General features: G+C 54.3%; 1 protein-coding gene and 1 long non-coding RNA gene across 4 annotated transcripts in view; both read left to right on the forward strand.

The window, feature by feature from the left end:
• Positions 1-2971, forward strand: part of WNT5B (Wnt family member 5B) — a 78579-nt gene extending 75608 nt beyond the window's left edge. For all 3 annotated transcript variants that reach the window (XM_032473496.1, XM_032473494.1, XM_032473495.1), the window contains exon 5: positions 1667-2971. In XM_032473496.1, coding sequence (XP_032329387.1) covers positions 1667-2125 — 459 coding nt within the window. In that variant the 3' untranslated portion in view covers positions 2126-2971. The remainder of the gene's footprint in view (positions 1-1666) is intronic.
• Positions 2972-8345: 5374 nt separating this feature from the next.
• Positions 8346-19191, forward strand: LOC116661374. Its single transcript, XR_004317263.1, has 2 exons — positions 8346-9194; positions 13992-19191. It is a non-coding gene; the product is annotated as an uncharacterized LOC116661374 (long non-coding RNA).
• The last annotated feature ends 1503 nt before the right edge of the window (positions 19192-20694 follow it).

Here is a 20694-nt window from a genome sequence, read left to right on the forward strand (position 1 = left end):
TCAGGCTCCGGCTCAGTCCCGGGGTATTTGTGCCGGGAGGGTGACTGCAGGCCTGTCTTTGAAGTGCCTGCTGGGACGGGCGGTCAGGTTCCTCCGCGCCTGGGGCCTGGAGCTGCTGCCAAGGGCTGGTGCCTCTAACCCTGGGTGGGGGCCGGCCTGCCCTCTCCACCCTAATCCCTTTTTAAGCCCCAAGGTTGGAGCCAGAAGTGAAGGTCTTCCTGACTCCCTCCTGGGTGGCCCCATGCAGGTCATTAAGCCTCTGCAGAGGGGCAGTTTCTCCACCCTAAAGTAGGGGGGAAGCTCCACCCCAGGGGAAAACCAGGACGACTTTCGACAGTAGTGACGCGAGCTGGTGCAGGCGAAGCTGTTCCTTGCACCTGCAGCGGCCTCCACAGCCACAGCCTGGGAACTCTGGGAAAGAAATCCGAGCGAAACCCCTGACAAATGAGTCCTGCCTCCGTGGGTGACAATGGCTGTGGCACGAGAGAGGGGCCTGCGGGGGCCTGCGTCTGTGTCCTGCCATCTGCACGGCTGGGCCCGCTGCCAGGGACTGGACACGGCGCGGCCACGGGCTGTTCGCCGAAGAGTGCTTGGTGAGCGGCATGCGGGTCCACGCCCGCTTTTACCCTTGGACCTGGGACAGCCCAGGTCCGGTCCACTCCCCTTGCTGGGTCCAGTGACGTCCGGGTGGATTTGCTTTCCCAGGAGTCACCCCTGCCTGAGGTGGACCTATCAAACAGCTCTTCCATCTCAGGCGGCCCCCACCTCCCCTGCGTCACAGCCTCTCCAGGTGGGAGGCCTTGTCACAAATGTGCCGTGGTTTATGGTGAGGCTCCTGACGGGAATGCAGAGCTAATGGCCGGCTGTTAACACAGAACAAGGGGCCCTCCAGTTCCTAGGGGGCTTGGCGGGACTGGGAGAGTTTCGGCTAAGCGGGGCTCTGCCAGTGGTTTCTGTGGTTTTTTCTTTATCCCTTGCATTTTTTTAAACTTTTTTTTATTGAGTTGCAGTCATTTTACAATGTTGTGTCAAATTCCAGTGTAGAGCGCAGTTTTTCAGTTACAGGTGAACACGCATGCGTTCATTGTCACATCCCCCTCCGCTGTGAGCCACCACAAGGTCCTGTATATGTTCCCCTGTGCTGCACAGTGGTCTCTGTTTCAGGCTCATGGTCTGGGCTCTTTTTCCTGACTTGGGCTCTGTACCGTGTAAAAGGAGGAGTCATCTTGTTGGTTTTTATTTGAGATGTTTTTCCCCCTTAACAGAGGCGCTGGGGATTGAACCCAGGACCCTGGGCACACAAAGCACGTGCTCTCCAGCTGAGCTGTACCCGCTTCCCTTGTTTGGGACTTTGGTCAAGATGGAAATATCCTTTTTCTCCTGTGGTAAAGATGACACATCTAACAAATTTCCAGGAATGAGAAATGGGTGACGTAGGAAGGGCAGGTGCCTCCCTGGTGGCTGATCAGACGCAGGTGTCACCTCCCAGCGTGTTCCCATGTGCTGCTGCTCTTCTGGAAAGACCTTTGGATACAGTCGGGAAGCCGCCCCTGCGCCCGCACGCTCCGCCCGCCCTCGCCTGCACGTGGCGGGGGCGACCCCAGACGCCCTCCGGCGCCTTCCCTCGGGGATGCCCCTGCTCACGCAGTCTCCCTCCTCCCCGCAGGCTGTGTATAAGATGGCAGACGTAGCCTGCAAGTGCCACGGCGTCTCGGGGTCCTGCAGCCTCAAGACCTGCTGGCTGCAGCTGGCCGAGTTCCGCAAGGTGGGGGACCAGCTGAAGGAGAAATACGACAGCGCGGCGGCCGTGCGCGTCACCCGGCGGGGCAAGCTGGAGCTGGTCAACAGCCGCTTCAACCCGCCCACGCCCGAGGACCTGGTCTACGTGGACCCCAGCCCCGACTACTGCCTGCGCAACGACACCACCGGCTCGCTGGGCACGCAGGGCCGGCTGTGCAACAAGACATCGGAGGGCATGGACGGCTGCGCGCTCATGTGCTGCGGCCGCGGCTACGACCAGTTCAAGAGCGTGCGGGTGGAGCGCTGCCACTGCAGGTTCCACTGGTGCTGCTTCGTCAGGTGCAGGAAGTGCGCGCAGACCGTGGACCAGTTCGTCTGCAAGTAGCTCCCGGGGCCCGTTGGTCCCCGGCCTCGCCTCCGCTCCGCCTCACAGAAGTTTATATTATAGAAGTCTATATAAATCTATTTTATATTTGTATAAATAAAGGGATGGATGGTAAATCATTAAAAGAAGAGAATGGAAAGGAAAAGCTTATTTAAAAGGTGCTGGAGGTCCCTGAGGGTCGGGCTTGCTGATCCCCTCCCCGTTGGGGGAGGGGTCCTTCCCCCGCTCTGGCGAGGATGCTCACCATGCCGGTCCCCCCACCCCGGCCTTGGGGAGAGAGGTGGCAGCCGGATGGAGATGATTGTGTCCGGAGTCTGTCGGGTGGATGACTGGCCTGGGGAAGGAGGCTGGAGTGCAGCTTCGCCTGGAGATTTTCAGGGTCTGGTCCAGCAGGCCGACTGGTTCTGGAAGAGGCCCGGTGCTGCCTGGCGTGTTCCTTTGTGTGCGTGCTTGCAGGCCCCATGTCATCGCTGACCTGGGAACCCCAGAGGGACCAGCGCCCCGCCAGCCCCCGGGCCGGTTGCTGTGGCGGGAACTGCTCTTCCTCGGTCCTCTGGCTCCCTGACACCGAGAGGGAGGGGTCGTTTGACCTGCCGCGTCCGGAAAGATGGAGACTGAATGTCTGGGCCCCAGCTGCAGAAAGCAGGAGGTGCAGGCGGAGGGCAGGTCGCACCGAGCTCCCTCCCGTACAGGGAGCAGCGACCTGGGAAGCTGCTGCCGCCTCCCTGGCCCCGCGCCGCCCCGCCCCGCCCCGCCCCGCCGTCGAGGGAGGCTGGGTCAGGCTGGGGCCGCTGCATCTCAGCCCCAGGTGTAGTTTCCCTCTGGCATTAAACGCCTTCCGCTGAAGTTGCTCTCTCTCCTTATTTGGACACACAACTCTTTCCTGGGTCTCCTTCTATTTTCGATCTGATCCTTGGAGCCCTGCTACAGGGTGCAGGAATGGAGGAGGGCGGGGGAAACAAGACTCTAGAGCTCTAGTCTGGTGCTTGGGGGGGGGCATTGTGAGCATCAACGAGGTGACGCGCGGAAGCCCTGTCCCCGAGAGCAGCGCAGAGTTCAAGAGTAGCTGTTAATGAGCAAAAGAACTCAGAGATTGAAGCTTAAACCCCGGGTTTCCCTCCTCTCCCCCGTCTGCCCCATTTTGCCTCCTTCCAAGTTGCTTCCTGGGCTCTTGGTTACGCACAGGCCACGGGGATGCCCTCTGTGGGCCTCTGTGTCTTCCATGTCCAGTTTTGGAGCATCTGGGACAGCAGGGGTCCAGGAAGGGAGAAGCATCCTAGGAAGGGAGGAAGGAGTTTCTGGGAGAGATGTGGAGCCACACTGCCTGGGGATGACCAATAGCCACTAAAGACAACAGTTTTATCTTGGAAAAGTTTGTGTCTGGGGAAGCGATGAGATTACAGAATTAACCTGATTATAACGAGCAAACGATATTGCAGAACATTGTAAAGGAAGTCCTGCTGAGTCTTTAGTATCTACAGAGGAGCCTCTAAGGGTTTTGAGACCTGGTTGGCATCACTGTTGCCCCCTCCTACCTCCGTGGTCTAGAGACCGGGAGGTACCCTCTGTCTGCTGCTCAAAGTGTTTTAAGAGCTGAGATCCAGTTCATTCTCAGACACTTCAGGAAATTAGCCAAGAGTGACTTGTCCACAAAATCAAACAGTGACCCCCATGCTCATGGCGGGAGATGGATCCCCCCGTCACGTCGAGGTGCCCCTGCAGAGCTGTGGCAAGGGAATGGGGTAGATAATCAAGGTTTTCTTTCTAACGTGGGGAGGAGGTTGTACGTTCAGATACCTGTGTGGTTGTCGCGGGCACTGACAGGTCTCAGAATTATCTGACTTTTGGAAGAGGTTGGGATGAAGTTAGAGTTGTTGTCACGGGCTCGTTGAAGCCTGGTGAGTTGGCAGCTGTCTGTGAAGTGACCGGTGATGCTGTGCGAACGTGGCTGGCAACGTGGAGACCGGCCCCGAATGAGCTTCTGCTCAGGACCACAGAATGTTTGAGCAGGAAGCAAGTGTGGCAGTCAGACCTCCAGCTACCGGGTTCCAGATAAGGCCCTCCAGACCTTGAGCAGGTCCCAGACCTTCGTGTGATGCAGAAATTCAGAGTCCTAGACCGCCAGCTCCAGAAAGTGTAGGTCTGCGGTGGAGCCGGGACCACTGCAACCTTAACAAGAACACCAAGGGATTCTGTGCTGGTGGTCCAGAGACCCCACTGGACCCCCAGTCGTTGAGAGCTAACCCAGGACCCACAGGGAGGTGGGCAGCCGGGTCCTAATTCCCGACCCAGCCCAGAATCCCTTGCACCTGAAACGTATGAACGTGCAATCTCATTGAATTGATGTCCCGCCTGGACCAAGCGGTTCTAGGCCCCAGGGAGGCTTTTTGATGGGGGAGGATGCTGGCGCAGAGCAGAGCTGATTTGCCCTGGAATGTCCCCCCCAGGGCTGTGGAGGGAAGCCGACAGATTCATTGTGATTAAGATCAGGCAGTATTTTTTGAGCTCCGTCCATCTGCACGCATTCACCTCGTCTTCAAGGTACAGTTCAGAGAAGGGCATGCCTGACCGCCTCCATGTAAAGCAGATGGGAGGGCGGGAAGACAGCCCCTGCCGGGGCTGAGCCGAGGACAGGCCCTGTTCCTAACGGCTTTCTGACGAGCATCTCAAAACCTGGATTCCAAGTCTAATCAGAGGACTCGCTCAGTCGGCAGCCGCGCTGTCTTTTGAGGTGAGAAACAGAACTTGCTACTTGAGTTAGACCCCCAAATTCGTTATTGCTCCTGAAATTCTCCTCTGCTTCCTCCCTTAACTCATTGTTATTTTCTTGAAGCTTTGCTGTCCCCTGGAGTTCCAGGCACCAGCGAGGGCTCTGTGGCCGGAGTCGCTCCAACCAGACGGAGATGTCAGAGCTGCAGTGACTTACCAGGGAAGAGGCCTGTTTTGTGGGTCGAGAGCTGCAGGATCCCAAGAAGGTGGGGGAAAAGGGTCATTTCCATCCGGAAACAAGCTCTGACTCATTGCCAGGCCCCACGGGCCCCGGTCGTGTGTATTCGGGGACCTCAGTGTGTGTGCTGCACGTGTGTGTGTGCTCTCACGCCCGCCTGCAGCCACCACGCACACAGGGATGAAAGTTTTCATTAATTTGGGGGAGGAGATGGAGAGGCGCTGGAGGCGTGGGGTATGTGAAAGAAAAAGTAACCGTCACCACGTCCGGCTGAGACGCTGCAGCACAGGGCCTGTCTACCGGAAGCCCCTGCGCTCCGGTTGGAATGACAAGCTTCGTGTCTGGAGGGAATGTCGGGGGCTGAGAAGGGCCACGGTCGCTGAGTCTTGTGAGGCCTTTGTTCGGTCAGAATCCGCCCTGCAACGACGCCAAACAGTAAGTAAAGGCGCTTTACCTCCTGGTTTTCCATACGAACTGCGGGTAACTTACCCAAAGGTGAGAAGGTTGGGGCCCAGGTGTGGGGTCAGACGGCAGGCATCGTGGAAGACAGGACACCCCACACACTTGGGTCATGAGCCGCCAGGTGCTCCTCGGGAGACTGTCCCCACTCTGCTTCTCCCCCACCGCCTGCCTTTCTGCCGTCACTCTGTCCATTTGCAACTCTGCCCCAGGCGGCAACAGAAGTTAGAACCTGGGGCTTCTGATAAACGAGGGCCTGGGAGAAGGGGCAGCTAGAATTAGGTTTTTAACTGGCTGCGAATTTAAAATTTGTCACTTATGTGTATTCTCTGCTGCTCCCCACGGTAACTGGAAATGGTCTGCAAGCTGCCCCAGCCAGAGCAGGTAGGGAAGGCAGCGTGGAGAGAGCTTGCCGCAGAGTGGGGTGGGGTTGCAGACCATCAGAGCGGCTGCTCCAGGGCGGAAAAGACACCCTAGAAAGCTGAACCCTTTAGCCCGATTTTATTTTAAAGCCAAAAGGGAGATAGATTGTTTCACAGGACCGGGCGCTCCGGTACGCTTTCTAAGCCTGGGGGCTGTGCTCTGTTGGGTCAACCAGCCCTTCAGCTCGTCTGGTCCCTGATTTGAAGTTGTCTTCTCCTATAGGTTTATGGGATTTCCAGAGACGTTCTGGGGAAAGAAATGTTTCCTAAAGGAAGGCTTTATTTATTTGTTTATTTATTCATTCATTCATTTAATGGAGGGACTAGGGATTGAACCCAGGACCTCAAGCATGCTAAGCACGTACTCTACCACTGAGCTGTACCCCGCCTCAAAGGAAGGACTTTTTAAAAAGCTCTTTGGTTCCCCAGCGACGTCTCCCAGAACCTGAACTGGTGCCTAGCAGAGAAAGCATTCGGTAGATACCTGCAGGATGAATGATGCTTCTCACTGAGCAATGAGGAAACCAAGGGGAAAGGAGATTGTCCGGCACACTGTATAGTTTGTTCTCTCAAAGTTGCAAGTAACAGAAGTCGACTTGAGCCAGCTTAAAGGAGGGAGGTGACATCAGGGTTCAGGAGGGTCCCATCAACTCCGGGTCCCAGGACCCACCAGGCCCTTTGACTCTGCCCTGCACCCCTGCACCCTTCCCTCCCCTGCACCCAGCTCCTCGTGGCGGGAATCACGGCAGCACCGAGCTTACAGCCACGGGAAGTGGCTCTGACTCTGCGGGCCTTGTCCCAGGTCCCAGCGGCCTGGCTCTCCCCACCACCCCAGGACCTCGGTGGAAGTTACGGATTCGTGCAGGCGGGGCGGGGCCTCCCTGCTGACCGCTGGGTGGGAGGACGCGCGTCCCAGTTCCTTGCAGGCGAGCCCTAAGTGTTTACCTGGAAATGCTCGAGGGGAGTCCCTTCTCCGCGACAACGCAGCATTGTGGGACAGATCCTGAGACTTTTCTCAAAGAGGTGAAAACCTGAGCTCACGCAAGCGAGAGGAAGAGGCTCCCACCCCCGCTACCTCTGCGGATGAGATGAAACCCGTTCTCTGTGTAACTGGGTTGGGGAGGGAAGCAGCTCAGAAGTCACCCACCAGACTGGACTCGGGGACAAGCCCACTGACGCGCTGTCCCGCAGGAACCGTAACTTTCGACACTGCGCGGGATGTGAAGGGCCAGGCACTCCTGCTAACGACTTAAAGCGCCTCCTCTTTGACAGTCATAACGGCAGCAGCACCTGCTCCCTCCATCCTTTCCCCAGCTCTGCGAGGTCCCAGTCCTCGCCGCCGAGAAGAAACACCCTAGAGGGCCGAGGGCCGCAAGATGTCTCCGTAAGTCCTCTCTGGCTCCCGGGCGCGGCAGCTGGTGGCAAGCACGAAACTTTACAAACGCCCTGTGGCCAGCCTGCCTTTGTCCCTCTGGATCCGAGAGCACCCGCCATCCTGCCTTCAAACCTCGGGCTGTGACCGGAAGGAACGTCCGCAGAGCAGGAAGTGGCCCACCCCCACGTGTGAGGAGCCGCGCTTCCTTCCTCGTTTTCCTTCTGAGTCTCCTCCGCCTGGGCCGGGGCCGGGGCTCCGGCCGCACCGGTCAGGCGGGCTGCTCTCCTGTCCGGCCACGCGGTGTCGCTGCTCTGTCAGCTCCGGCCAGGGGTCTGCGGCTCCCACCTTGGTTCCAAAGTTGGTCCTTGTGGGTCGAGGGCAGAAAAAGACTCCGCACAGCAGCAGGGCTGAGGTTTAGACTTTCCCTTTGGACGGCTTTGGGAAGAATTAGGTCAGTGTGATTTTACTTTTTTTATTTTTTTAATTGAAGTATAGTCAGTTTACAGTGTTGTGTCCATTTCTAATGTGCAGCAAGCATAGTGATTCAGACAGACATGTATGTACATGTGTTCCTTTTCATATTCTTTTTCATTATAGATCACTACAAAATATTGAATATGGTACCCTGTGCTGTACAGTAAAAACTTGTTGTTTATCTATTTTATATACAGTAGTTAGTATCTGCAAATCCTGAACTCCCAATTTATCCCTTCCCACCCCCTTCCCCCCGCCCCCGTAACCACAAGTTTGTCTTCTATGTATGTCTGTGAGTCTGTTTCTGTTTTGTAAGTACATTTGTGTCTTTTTTGAGATTCCACATATAAGTGATATCATATGGTCTTTTTCTTTCCCTTTCTGGCTTACTTCACTTAGAATGACGATCTCCAGGTCCATCCATGTTGCTGCAAATGGCATTATTTTATTCTTTTTCATGGCTAAGTAGTATTCCATTATATAAATATACCACAGCTTCTTTATCCAGTCATCTGCCTATGGACACTTAGGTTGTTTCCACGTCTTGGCTATTGTAAACAGTGCTGCTGTGAACACTGGGGTGCAGGTGTCTTTTGGAATTAGAGTTCCCTCTGGATACATGCCCAGGAGTGGGATTGTGGATCACAGGGTAGCTCTGTTTTTGAAGACTGAGTGTGAAAGGAAGATGGCAGTGCCTAGCCTGGCTCAGATGGGCCATAGCGACATCCAGATGAGAGAGGAGCTCGGCCTGGAGGGTGTCATGTGTTAACCGCGGTTTATTCCCTGCACCCAAGTCATTTTCAGACAGCAGATACAGACACCTTGCATGCGTAAATGTCATCATTGTAAAGGCAGGTAATAATTACAGCTACCATTTATAGAGTGCTCACTGCATACCAGCTGCTTTGCGTGTATCATATGTAATTCTCCCAGTACCTCTGCAAGGCCGGCTTTATGATCCACATATTACCAATGGGAAAACTAAGGCTCAGAGAAGTTGAGTAACCTCATCTGACTCACACAGCTGCTAACTGCTGCTGCCTGACTCCAGAGCATTTTCTGGTTCCTCAGTGGATTCTGGGTAATCCCAGGATTTAGTCACCTGAAATAAGAGGTGCCCATCTCCTTGAGTCTCAGGTGTACAATAATCTTCCCATCTTCCCACCATGAATTTTGCAGGAGAGGGATGAGTGGGGAAATTTCTTCTGATGGGGCACCTGGTCAAGGGAACTTGGCCATCCTGAACCTAAAGTAAGAGGACGAGGCGAGCATGGCTAAGGACACAGAGAATCTGCACAGGATGAGAGCAGGTGTGGACGTGCATGTCGAAGCAAAGAGGATGGCAGAGAGCTGAGCTCGGGGCGGCGTGCTGAGGACCGCAGGATGAACCAGGTAACTCGTGTTCCATGTCAACTACAGAGCTGCCTCATGATGGGTTCATTTTGCACAAGACATTTGGGGTTTTTTGTTTTTGTTTTGTTTTTTTACTATAGTCAGTTACAGTGTGTCAGTTTCTGGTGTACAGCAAAATGCTCCAGTCGTGTGTGTGTGTGTGTGTGTGTGTGTATATATTCATTTTCATATTCTTTTTTGTTAAAGGTCATTACGGGATATTGAATATAATTCCCTGTGCTATACAGTAGAAATTTGTTTTTTTATCTATTTTTATATATAATGGTTAACATTTGCAAATTTCAAACTCCCAAATTTATCCTTTCCCACCCCATGCCCCCATCAACGTAAGTTTGTTTACTATGTCTGTGACTCTGTTTCTGTTTTGTAGATGAGTTCATTAGTGTATTATTTTTTCTTTTTTTAGATTTCACTTATGAGTTATAGTATACGGTATTTTTCTTCCCACCTCTGACTTACTTCACTTAGAATGATGATCTCCAGGTCCATCCATATGGCTGCAAAATGGTGTTATTTTATTCTTTTTTATGGCTGAGTAGTATTCCACTGCATAAATATACCACAACTTCTTTATCCAGTCATCTGTGGATGGACACTTAGGTTGTTCCCATGTCTTGGCTGTTGTAAATAGTGCTGCTGTGAACATTGGGGTGCAGGTGTCTTTTGGAATTAGAGTTCCCTCTGGATATATGCCCAGGAGGGGGATTGCTGGATCATATGGTAAGTCTATTTTTAGTTTTTTGAGAAATTGCCATAGTGTTTTCCATAATAGCTTTTGTTTTTGATTGTCTGAAATTTTTAATTTGTTCTGGCAATGTAACTAACACAGCATAAGGACTTAAGCCCTCAGGCCATATGAGACTTGTGGCCCTTGGAGAAGGGCCCCGGCAGGAGGCAGGAGGATGGACTCCTGGGAGGAGAGGCCTGAGCTGCGGGATGACTGTGAAGGTTGTAGGGGTCAGGGATTAGAGAAGGGTGCCCCCCTCCCTGGACCTACAGGATCTGAGCTCAAGAGGAAAAGAGTGGAATGAAGCTGGTGGGGGCACGAGGCTGGGAAGAAGGGGTTGCACATCCCCTGGGTCCCTGAGTCAGACTCTGGGCTTGGCCTTCTGCCCCAGAGCGCGTCTCTTCCTTGTGAGCTGTCCAAACTCGCAGGACCAGAGTGCCGGCTCTCTCGCCCTCCTGGCCCGGCTGCTGGGACTCCCCTGTGTCTCAGAGCAGCAAGGTCTGTCTGTCCTGCTGCCCAGCTGCACCAGGAGTGTGGGGACGTGCGGCCCTCTGGGGCGGGAGGCCTGACGTCACAGTGGAGAAGCAGACATTCTCCATCGGGCGCTTCCCCGAATTTATACAGACCCTGCTGCCTGCCCCAGGTCTGAGGAGCCTGAGATTTGGAACAGTGGTGCTCTTTAAAATTCAGACTTGCTCTGAAAAAGCCGGGTGGCTGAGGCACCTGGGGAGAGGAGGGAGGAGACAGAGGGAGGTCTTCCGATTCCAAGTGAGAGGGGGCAGCTCTTCCCAGGGGGGTGTCGGCCGCTTCCGGCTGCAAACTCAGAGCTCTCGCCAGTGCTTCTGGGTCCCCATCCTCTCTATCTGCTCAGAGAGAAGGGCGCCTGGGACCAAGCAAGATGGTGTCTGTGCCTCATGGGAGACACTTGAACTGGGTGCTGAGCAGAGCCTGGATGATGGCTGGGCCGAGTCTGACCCAGTGCGAGGAGTGATTTTTCCCGCTTTGGGTGGTGCCGGGAGGGAAAGAGTTCACGGCCTTCCTAAGGGCTTGTCCTCCATCCAGCTGTTAAAATCTGGGGAGATTTAAGAGTTCAGACTCCATGACCCAGTCCTGAGTGAGACGCTGAGTGAGTGAATCTGGGGTGGGGTCTGGGAGTCTGTGCTCTCTGCTCAGCAGCGAGTCTGGGGATTGCTGGCAGGTTGTTCGGTCTGACGACTCCAGGTCCTTCCAGCAGTGAGATGGCTGCTTGTAGAAGAGTGGGTTAGAGGAAGCGTGTGCAGGGCTGTTAGAGGGAGCTCCGTGTCTACACACTCGAGATTGCACCTGGGAGAGGGGAAGGTGGCTGTCCTAGAGTCTCCCCAAGAGACTAAAATCAGTACAGTCTGTCCCCAAACCCTCCTCCGTATAAGACGTGGGAACGTGGCTCCCTGGACCTGTCTCTAACCTCTGTGGTCACTGGTACCACGTTATAGGCTCCTAGGAGGGGGGATGTATTTTGGAGACAAACCTGAGCCCTGAGCTTGGCCTTTGTCCTGTCTGCTCTGGCAGGGGCGGCCACTGCTCGCCCTCCGCTGGCGCTGCCCCGGGACCGGCTGGCTTGAGCCCGCCGTGGCTTCAGTTCTCTCTAAGGGAAGTCCCCGGGACTCGCCTCTGCTTCTGCCTTCAGCGGGGCTGCGTTTGGGCTTGGGCACAAATTGAGAGCTCACCCAAATAAAGCTATCAAGTCCGCGTGACTTTCTGATGGAGGCAGAGACTCGCCCTTTAACCTCAGGGCCAGACACCAGGATTCCTACCCAGCTCTGCTGACATGTGTGGGAGCCCCGGGAGGGGGGCAAGCCCTTTGGACGACGTTCGCAACCCAACTCTTGCGTGAGCTACTGTGTCAGGTCAGCTGTGGGCTGACCCAGGCATCGTGGGCCAGTCCCTTGTTTCCTGAGCCCCTGATTGTATTTTCCCAACAAAGCGGTAAAAAACAAACCAAAAAACCCACTCTCTCTCTGCCAAAGAGACTTCGTTTGGTAACGAAAAGGACCAACATGGAAATAAAGGCAATCTTTCCAAGCAGAAAAAGGCTCTTTGTCAGCAGGACGGGTACCTGAGAGGTGCAGGCCTCATTCCCGGGGGAAGGTTAAGACATAAGAGGCACTTAGATGTAGCGGGACACCTCAGCAGAGTCTGGAGACAGAGAGAAAGCGGAGCCTCCGGAGACGCGTCTCAGCCCCAGGACTGGGCGTCCGCGCCCCACTGGGGAGTTCACCGACCGCTCACGCATGTCCACGAGGCGCGGACTTGGTGCAGACGGCCCGGGTCTCCGGCTAAGTTATCTCAGGCAGGCTCCTTAGCAATAAGACACGGAGAACAGTGTCTCTCCCTCAGATAAAACAACGGATGTGAGAGCCTTTGGTAAAATATAAAGTCTTTTTGAAGATTGAGACATTGCTTCCTCAGCTTGTGTGCAGGCGAGGTCAAAGGAAGCAGGCTCTTTTAGAAAGTACCTGGTTATGACTTGGAATCGTCCCTTAGTCAAAGCCGACCACAAAGTCAAGGGCTCAGACCGGGTTTGTTCGGCCTCCTGTGGACCCAGGAATCCGCCGTTCTTCCCTGGGCCAGCCTGTCTTTCCCGAGAAGGTGACCGCTCTGCCCCTCCCAGAGAAGCCGTGTTTAAAGTCTGCTTTCCATTGTTTCTAGGCTACAAAGACCTCAGGAAACTTCAAAAGGGCCAAGAAACCTAGACCAGCAGCAGAAGGGAAGCAGGCCTCTGCCTGGGCCCCCAGCAGACGTGGAGGACAGGGACCGGATTCTAAAAGGAGTCCCGGGATTCACTCCGCCCTCCGCGGGGTCCGGCCGCCACCCCCACCCCAGCTCCTTCCTCACTGGCCTGCAGCCCAGGCCACAAGGGCCGGGAGCCGAGCAGAGGGTCCGTGATGAGGGGCCAGGACCTCAGGGCACAGGCTGGAAGGCGTTTTCTGAGAAGCGTGGCTTTCCTAGGGCGGGGTTGCTGCCACACGGTCCTGTCCTTGATTTCAGGGACACAAGAAGTCCCTTGGGGCCGATCTGAGTACTGAAGATCACGCAGACCCTTGTTTATCTGGGAAAGCCTTCCAGTTCTGAACAACTGACTTAGTGCTTCTCTTTCTGAGAACAATGCCCCTTCATGACATGGGGACATGCCGTACGGGTGACTGCTGGCTGGGCAGTCACAGCTCTCGGGACAGGGAGACGGGCGAGGCCAGCACTGCACAGCCGGCTGTGCTTGGAAACCTAAGCCCGTGTGTTTGTCAGGAAGATGAGCCAGAGGGGCGGCTGGTCCGAACCTGCCGAGAGGAACACCCCCTGTGTGTGTCAGTCACGTGTCCTGCCAACGTGCCACCTAACCCACTCTGAGCTGAAGAATATTGGGTAACTGTGCCCTCTGCTCAGGGCACAGTACACAACTTCAGATACTGCCGAGGACAGCGTGCTAGGAAGGAACTTCACTGCCACGTAGAACACTTACTGTTTCTCCTTATCTGTTTCTTTTTTTTGCATGCTTTTGCTAATGCTGTGTCAGTTTCTGGTGCTCAGCATTAAGTTTCCACACATGTACACATATTTGTTTTCATATTCTTTTTCATTATACGTCACTACAAGATATTGAATATAGTTCCCTGTGCTGCACAGTAGAAGCTTGTTTATCTGTTTCATATACAGTAGTCAGTATCTGCAAATCCCGAACTCCCAGTTTATCCCTTCCCACCCTCTTCCCTCCACTGGTAACCGTAAGTTTGTTTTCCACGTCTGTGTGTCTGTTTCTGTTGGTTCATGTGTGCCTTTTTTGAATAATTAATTTTATTTATTTTTTAATCGAAGTAGAGTCAGTTTACAGCGTTGTGTCAGTCTCTGGTGCTCAGCGCCGTGTTTCAGGCACCCACATGCACACGTGTATTCTTCCTCACACTCTTTTTCATTAGTGGTTACTGCAAGGTGTTGAATATAGTTCCTCGTCTGCTTTTTGTTTGTTTGTTTTGCGCATTGTATGTAGAGGAGTGTTTTATGTATGTTTCTCTCAGTTTTTTGCAGTGTGATAGACACCCAGCGTGATGAGCTGACTTCCACACGTTGAGATGACGACCACAACAAGTTCAGTTTAACCCATCACCTCGTAGAGATTAAAAATAGAAGTTTTCCTCCTTGTGAAGAGGACGCTCAGGTGTCCCGTACGGCAGGGGTAGCCACAGCCCTCCCTCCCCTGTGCGTCTCGCCCCGAGGCTTACGTGCACAACGTCCCACCGCCTTGCGGGGCTCTTGGCGGAGGCAGAGTGAGCTTTTGTGGGGCCTGAAGCTCAGACAGTCGGCGGGGGACAGTTTGGAAATCACAAACACAGAATTAATGAACAGGGCCTTGCAGGGCAGGGAAGAGGCCTGGAGCTTAAGTTTCATTCACTTCATGGAAAACCCAACTCCGGTCCTCGGGAAGCATCTAGAAGATGCCAGGGGAACGCAGTCTGTCAGAGCTTTAAGCGACTCTTCCTAAAACTCTCACTCCTTCTTACCTTAACTGAATTCTGCATTTTCCCTGACGAAGCCGTTTGGGTTAGAACCCTCTGGGGTAAAAAGGCCCTTCTTTCTCCCAGGCCCCCAGGTCGTGGGCTCTGTGTGTGTGGTGGGGGGTCCTCCCCACCACACAGTTACAGACCTTGCTCAACAAGGGCTCCAGACAGACCTCCTCCCCCCTCCCCACGGCAGTCTGGGCCCCTCTTTGCTCTGCCACCGACAAGGCCTGGGGCCCCCCGCCGCCCAGCCCCTCCCAGCGGAGCAGCGTCCGCATCCCTGCTTAGCCTCTCAGGCCAGCAGCTCCTCAGGGCGGGGACTGCGTCTGCCTCCCCGTCCATCATGCGTGGCTGCTCCACAGGCCGTCTGCGGGCAGCGGCTGCCCCACTGGTGCGTGTCCCCTTGAGCCCTCCGAGGAGTAAAAAGAACGAGACGAATCCCTGAAGCTGAGAAAGCGAAGTGCATGCACACCGCTCTGCATCAGATCGATCGACAAGGCCCCACTGTGCGGCACAGGGAACCACGTTCAGTGCCTTGTCAGGGCCTACCGTGAAGAAGAGCAAGAACATGTCCTTGCATGACTGAATCGCTGTGCTGTGCGCCGGGAACTGACGCAGCATGGCACGCCGACTGTGCTTCAGTTAAAGAAAAGAAAGCAAAGTACAGAAGAGGGCGGTGTGCGGTGTGGAAGAAATGCATTAGGTGCCAGTCTGGTCACTGTCGGGAGCGGGGGCCCCGCCTGCCCGGTCCCTTGTCTGGGAAAGCAGCACAGGAGTCCGGAGACCCGGGGAGACTCCGAAGCTGCAAACGATGGGTGGCACCTGCCCTGAGAGGCTCTCTTCCACCAGTGCCAGCGGGACGCTCACACCCCTGCGATCTTGGGCAAGCCCCCTCCCCCCATCACGAGCAGATCAGGACACCTTCCCTCCCCAGTGAAGGTCAGACGGGCCGGTGCATGCGGCATGAGGCATGTGCAACCACGAATTCTCCATTTCCACAGAGGTGGCAGAAGCTCCGGCATCGCGGTACCTGGAAGCTGCCTCCTCCAGAGGGAGAGAGGAGCGCTTTCCTAGAGGCGGCAGTTGGGACCAGCTCATGGCCCCATTCTGGTGAGGGCCCCGCCCCGGAAAGGGCTGCCATCCCTGCGTATGTCTGTCAGAGCAGCACCATTTCGCAGAGAGGTCAGAGCCGGGAGCTGACACACCTTGGAGCTCAGTGAAGTCTGCCAGAGGAGTGGGGGAGCACGGAGGACGGAGCTTAGGGCTCAGAGTTTCCCAGGGAGGGTGTGAGGGCCATGGCAGGTGCAGACGGCAAGGAGGTTGGGGGAGTGAGCCACTCGGCCGTGACAACAATGATCCTGCTCTGTTTTGTGTATCTTCGGGCTCATTTTTAAGTCCCTGATGCGTCAGCAATGGTGTTTTGTGCAGACCTTTATCTGTGGTGGAACAGATGTGAAGAAAGCACAGGAAACAGTGGGGTGAGACAGACTCAAGAGGCAGGGAGCAGGCTGTGCATGGGAGACCTTTGAGGGACACACAAAGGAGCAGTCGAGCTTTACTTGCCCTGTGACGCACACCCCATCCATTGCTCTGTCCTCCTCGATACTGGGAGTCGTGCGGGCACACTGGTCACCACATCCCAGCTCCGACCCGACACCGTGAAGTTCATTCCTGTTCCCCCCCTCTTCCTCTGCCCGTGAGATGCTGGACTCCACAGGGGAGTCTTTCAAGGAGATGAGAAGAACGAGAAGGAAGCCAAAGGTCGCATGGTCCCAGGCCCACCGCGCCAGCCCCAGTGCGATGCCTCCAGGGTGCAGGCCAGACTAGGTCCCGGGGGTCTGAGCAGATCAGCTTGGTTGCGGGCAGCCCTGGGTTGTACAAAGCCCCAGAAGTGTCCGTGCTTGGGACGGTTTTAGGACAGCCTATAAACACACACCGGGACAAAGTTGACTCAAGGCCACCTGGAGCCTCCGTGGTCGTGTTGAACTTCCAGGGTTCCCCTGGGTTCACCCCGGGTGAACTCCAGCTGTTGCTCTGACCCTACACCCAGGCACATGAGGGGTGATTCAGGTTAGAAAGAGAGGAGATTAATTTTGGTGTCCTGGGGGGAAACGGGAAGCTGGGGGGGGGGGACGGGAAGCTGGGAGAGGAGGGAAGAGGAACACCCGCATCACTTTGGCGCCTCTGTAAAGAGGCATGAAGTTGGCTACATAAAAACTTAACATTTCCATGTGGCAGAATTAGCTCAGGCCAATCACAAGATAAATAATAAACTGGGAAAATATTTGCAGCACCAAGAGCTAATTTTCAGGGTGCAGGTGAAGTACACTTAGAAGTCAAGAAGAGCATCAACCAAAACGATGAGCAAAGGGTGTCACAATCCATAGAAACCAAGACCTACGCATGGTGTTCACTCCTTTAAGCCTTTATAACAAGTGAAATATAAGTTCCAACTCTCAGAGGGACATTTTTTCACCTAATAGAGAGGAAAAGAGGAGCAGTTCTGATGAACTGCTGGGGGAGAGGATGTGGAGAAACAGGAATCCAGCATTGTTGGTGGGAGTAACAATTAGGGTCACTTCCTGGTCTGTCAGCATCTAAAATGCGTGCATCCTTTCATCCAACGGACCCACTTCTACAAAATTATCCTAGGCTTCCGCTCACACGCGTGCAGAAAGATGTACGTGAGAAATGTCCTGCAGTTTTACTGGGAAGTAAAAGTCTGAAAGACTCTAAGCGCCTGTCCGCAGAGGGGATGGGTGTTACCTGGTTATGACGTGCACTGAGCAATCACACGAGAGGGCACTATGTGTCCCAGACGCACGCGGCGTGCACGTGAACGTGTGCACAGTTACTGAGAGGGATGACAAATGCATGACGGCGCTGCGCTCTGGGGAGGGGACGGGACCAGCATGGTCTGTGAAGGTCACAGAGTGTTTCAACTTTTTCTGTAACATTTTACTTCTTTCATGTAAGGAGAAAAAGAAACAGCTCTGACCAATTCTTATCAGCTCTGGGTGGTGGGGACTTCTGATAGGACACGCTTACTTTTCTGTATTTTTTTTCTCCAAAAACCGCGATCGAGGTCAGTGGACACGAGGCGAAGTCTTTTTTGTGAAGAGGCACCCTACGTGCTTGCTGCCTGTGGCCCGCTGCTGGAAGGACAGAGGGGGCACCAGGAGGCAGGGTCAGAGGCGGAGGCAGACCTATTATTATTGTTCATTATTATTTAAAATGTTTGTTTGTTTGTTTAAGGGGGAAGGTAATTAAATCTATTTATGTATTTTTTATTTTATTGTAATTTTTTTACTGGAGGTGCTGGGGATTGAACCCAGGACCTCGTGCCTGCCAGGCATGCACTCTACCACTGAGCTGTGCCCTCCCTCCTTCACCGCATGGTCTTAACCAAACCCTCTGGTATATTTTTTCCTATAAGGTTCCTGACAAAAGTGAAATGCAACTTTGACATTTACACACACACGCGCGCACACGCAAGTATACCTTACTGTAACATGTATATAACATGACATTACAACACGTACACGGGAAACTAACAAAACAACAAAACCGAACTGAAAACAAGGCTCAGGTGGCGAGGGCGGTGGGTCTCAGAGCTCTGCACTCCGGGCGGAAACACTGAGGAAGCCCACCTCTGCTTTCGGGGCCCAGGGAGGAGCGCCGCAGCGGACACCCTTCCCCCTCGTGCCCTCTGCACAAAGTCCCCCTGGCGCAGGGACAGGTGGTTGGCAGGCCTGCTCTTTGATCTTTCCCCCAGTGCCCGTCAGGATTTCTTCCAGCTCTGGGTCAGGGCACGCCCTGATCCCTGGACGTGGAGCGGAACCGGGGCAGAGGGTGCCTGGTATCTGGAAGAGACACTGCTGTTGCCTGACGCCAGCCCAGCGCTGTTTTGTAACTTGTTGTGATGGCCCAATCTGCTGGCCCGGACGTCCTTGCTTTTGAAATCAGCATCTGAGCAAGAGCCAAGGTGGCTGTGGCCATCACCCCACACCGCCTCGACCAATGAGACGGCCCTCGGCGTGCCGCAGAGGCCTGTCCCCTGAACCCGCAGCCTCCCGCCCCGTGCCGTGGGACCAGCCCGGGCCTGATGGTGGGGAAAGGTCCCTGCAGCGGACGCAGAGCCGCAAGGGATGCAAACACCGAGACTGACGGCAAAACAGCAAAAACAGCTCAGCGGGCTGGGCCTTTCCTCCAAAGACCTTCCACTGCGCTTGCAGCGTGTTTGGCTGCCCAGTAGGAGCTGGGGACAGGAGGCTGTGAGGGCAAGTGGGCACGCTTCGAACCCTCGACACGTTGAGGGGTTTTTTGGGGTTTTTTGGTATTACCCTCAGATGGTCTCTGACAGCTTGTCAGAAACGGCCCAGGCTTTTGCTGGGACTCTGCTCTTTCCCAGAACCAAGGACCCTTCAAGGTGGAAAAGCAGGGCTCTTTCCAGGGTGACATTCTCTCCAAAGCTCGGGCTGGGAGTGACACTTGGCTTCGTCCACCCTCAGTCTGACCCGCTTTCTGGAAGGACGAGGAAAGGCAGGTGCTAACAGCACATCCCTCTCTGAGGGCTGAGAATCGGGGCTAGAGGAGAACCAGCCCCCCGAGGGGCCAGGGTAAAACAGGACAGAAGGGGTGCGTGGTCCCCTTGGCTGCTCTCCTTGGCCCTCGCTCGGAGGCCAAGGGGTCTTCACCGCGCACCCCGTGTCTCCGCCGGCTTTCAGCTCTGGGCGCCTGCCAGCCCGTCCTCACTGTGGGCAGCTGTCTCCACAGCCCTGCAGGCTGGCACCCTCCCCCCACCCGACTCGCTCTCCTCTGTGTTCACCCTCCCTTCCTCACAAGTAGCGGTACACACCTTTCACCAGACTGGCCAAGGGGGGATCCCCAACAATTTATTCATTGATTCACCATGTGTATTCTGAGCATATCATTTTTTTTTTAAGTGGAGGCACTGGGGATTGAACCCAGGACCTCATGCATGCTAAGCACGTACTCTACCCCTGAGCTATACCCTCACCTCTATAATTTAAAAATCACTAAAAGTTTAGACTTCATGCCATTAATTTAAGAGATATCTCATTTGAAAAGCGTTTACTCATTAAAGTTTAAGTCTCTCACTTCAACTATGTCACACTTTTTTGTGCAAAGGTTGATGTGTTGTTGAGCCAACACCCACATTGGTTGATGAACTAGTATGAGGCCGGTGTGTTATCGGAGGATGCTGAGTACGGGGTTCTGAGGCATGAGGCCACTCAGGCCACCCCACCGGGCGCCTGGGGAAAGGTCCGCTTGGCGTTTGGCTGCACCCTTGCCCACAAAGGCAGGGTTATCTCAAACAGAAGCTGTGCCTCCGACGACACTAAATGTGGTAAATATCAAAAAAAAAAAAAAAATGAATGCGAGAGAAACATTTCTCCTTAACTTATAATATAATCTTTGACGTTACTTCAAACAGAATGCTCCTTTCTAACTTACCCTGAATTCTGTTCTGGAGTTGAATGCGTGAGGACAGAAAATCAGAAAACGTGCATCAACTTTGCCAGAATCTAGCCCTGGGGGAACAGGGAGTGAGCGTGGCGGTGCTCCCCGTGGAGCCCACGTCTTAGCGAGACCGTTTACACAACGTGGGTGACATTAGGCCAACATGTTAGCTTGCTCTTCAGACTCTTTCATTCTTCTTTAAAAAAGACATACGTGTATCATCTTCAAAAGTATGTAAGATATTTTAAAAAATCAAGCACAGACGATAACGCAGGAAACACACGCAGCACAGCAGCCCCTCCCCACCCCCCCGCCCCAGCCCCAGGTCTGTAACTGCTACGCTTTTGTCACGGGTGCTTCGCCTTTCTTCCCCCCGAAGAAATAAAACGTCATGGACGTAGCCAAACACCCCTTTCACCAGCGGGCTTAATCGTCTTCCCTCCCTCCATCCTAAGAGCCTGTGAGGTTTTCTTTTTAATTCAGATCAGTGCCATTTTACCCTTCAGGTCGTTTGTTTGTTTTTAAGTTCATTTGCGTCTTTTTCTTTTTTTTAGTGGAGGTGCTGGAAATTGAGCCAGGGACCTGGAGCTGAGCATGCGCTCTGCTGCTGAGTTATGCCCCGCCAACCATGTCGTCTTGCAGCTTGGTATTAGTCACATGTTTTGACATCTGTGCACATCACTCTGCATGGATCCAGTTTATTCCTTTTAATGATGCGCAGTGTTGCACTGTGTGCGCA

Source organism: Camelus ferus, chromosome 34 (assembly GCF_009834535.1).
Source record: "Camelus ferus isolate YT-003-E chromosome 34, BCGSAC_Cfer_1.0, whole genome shotgun sequence".
In the NCBI taxonomy this organism is placed as follows: Eukaryota; Metazoa; Chordata; class Mammalia; order Artiodactyla; family Camelidae; genus Camelus; species Camelus ferus.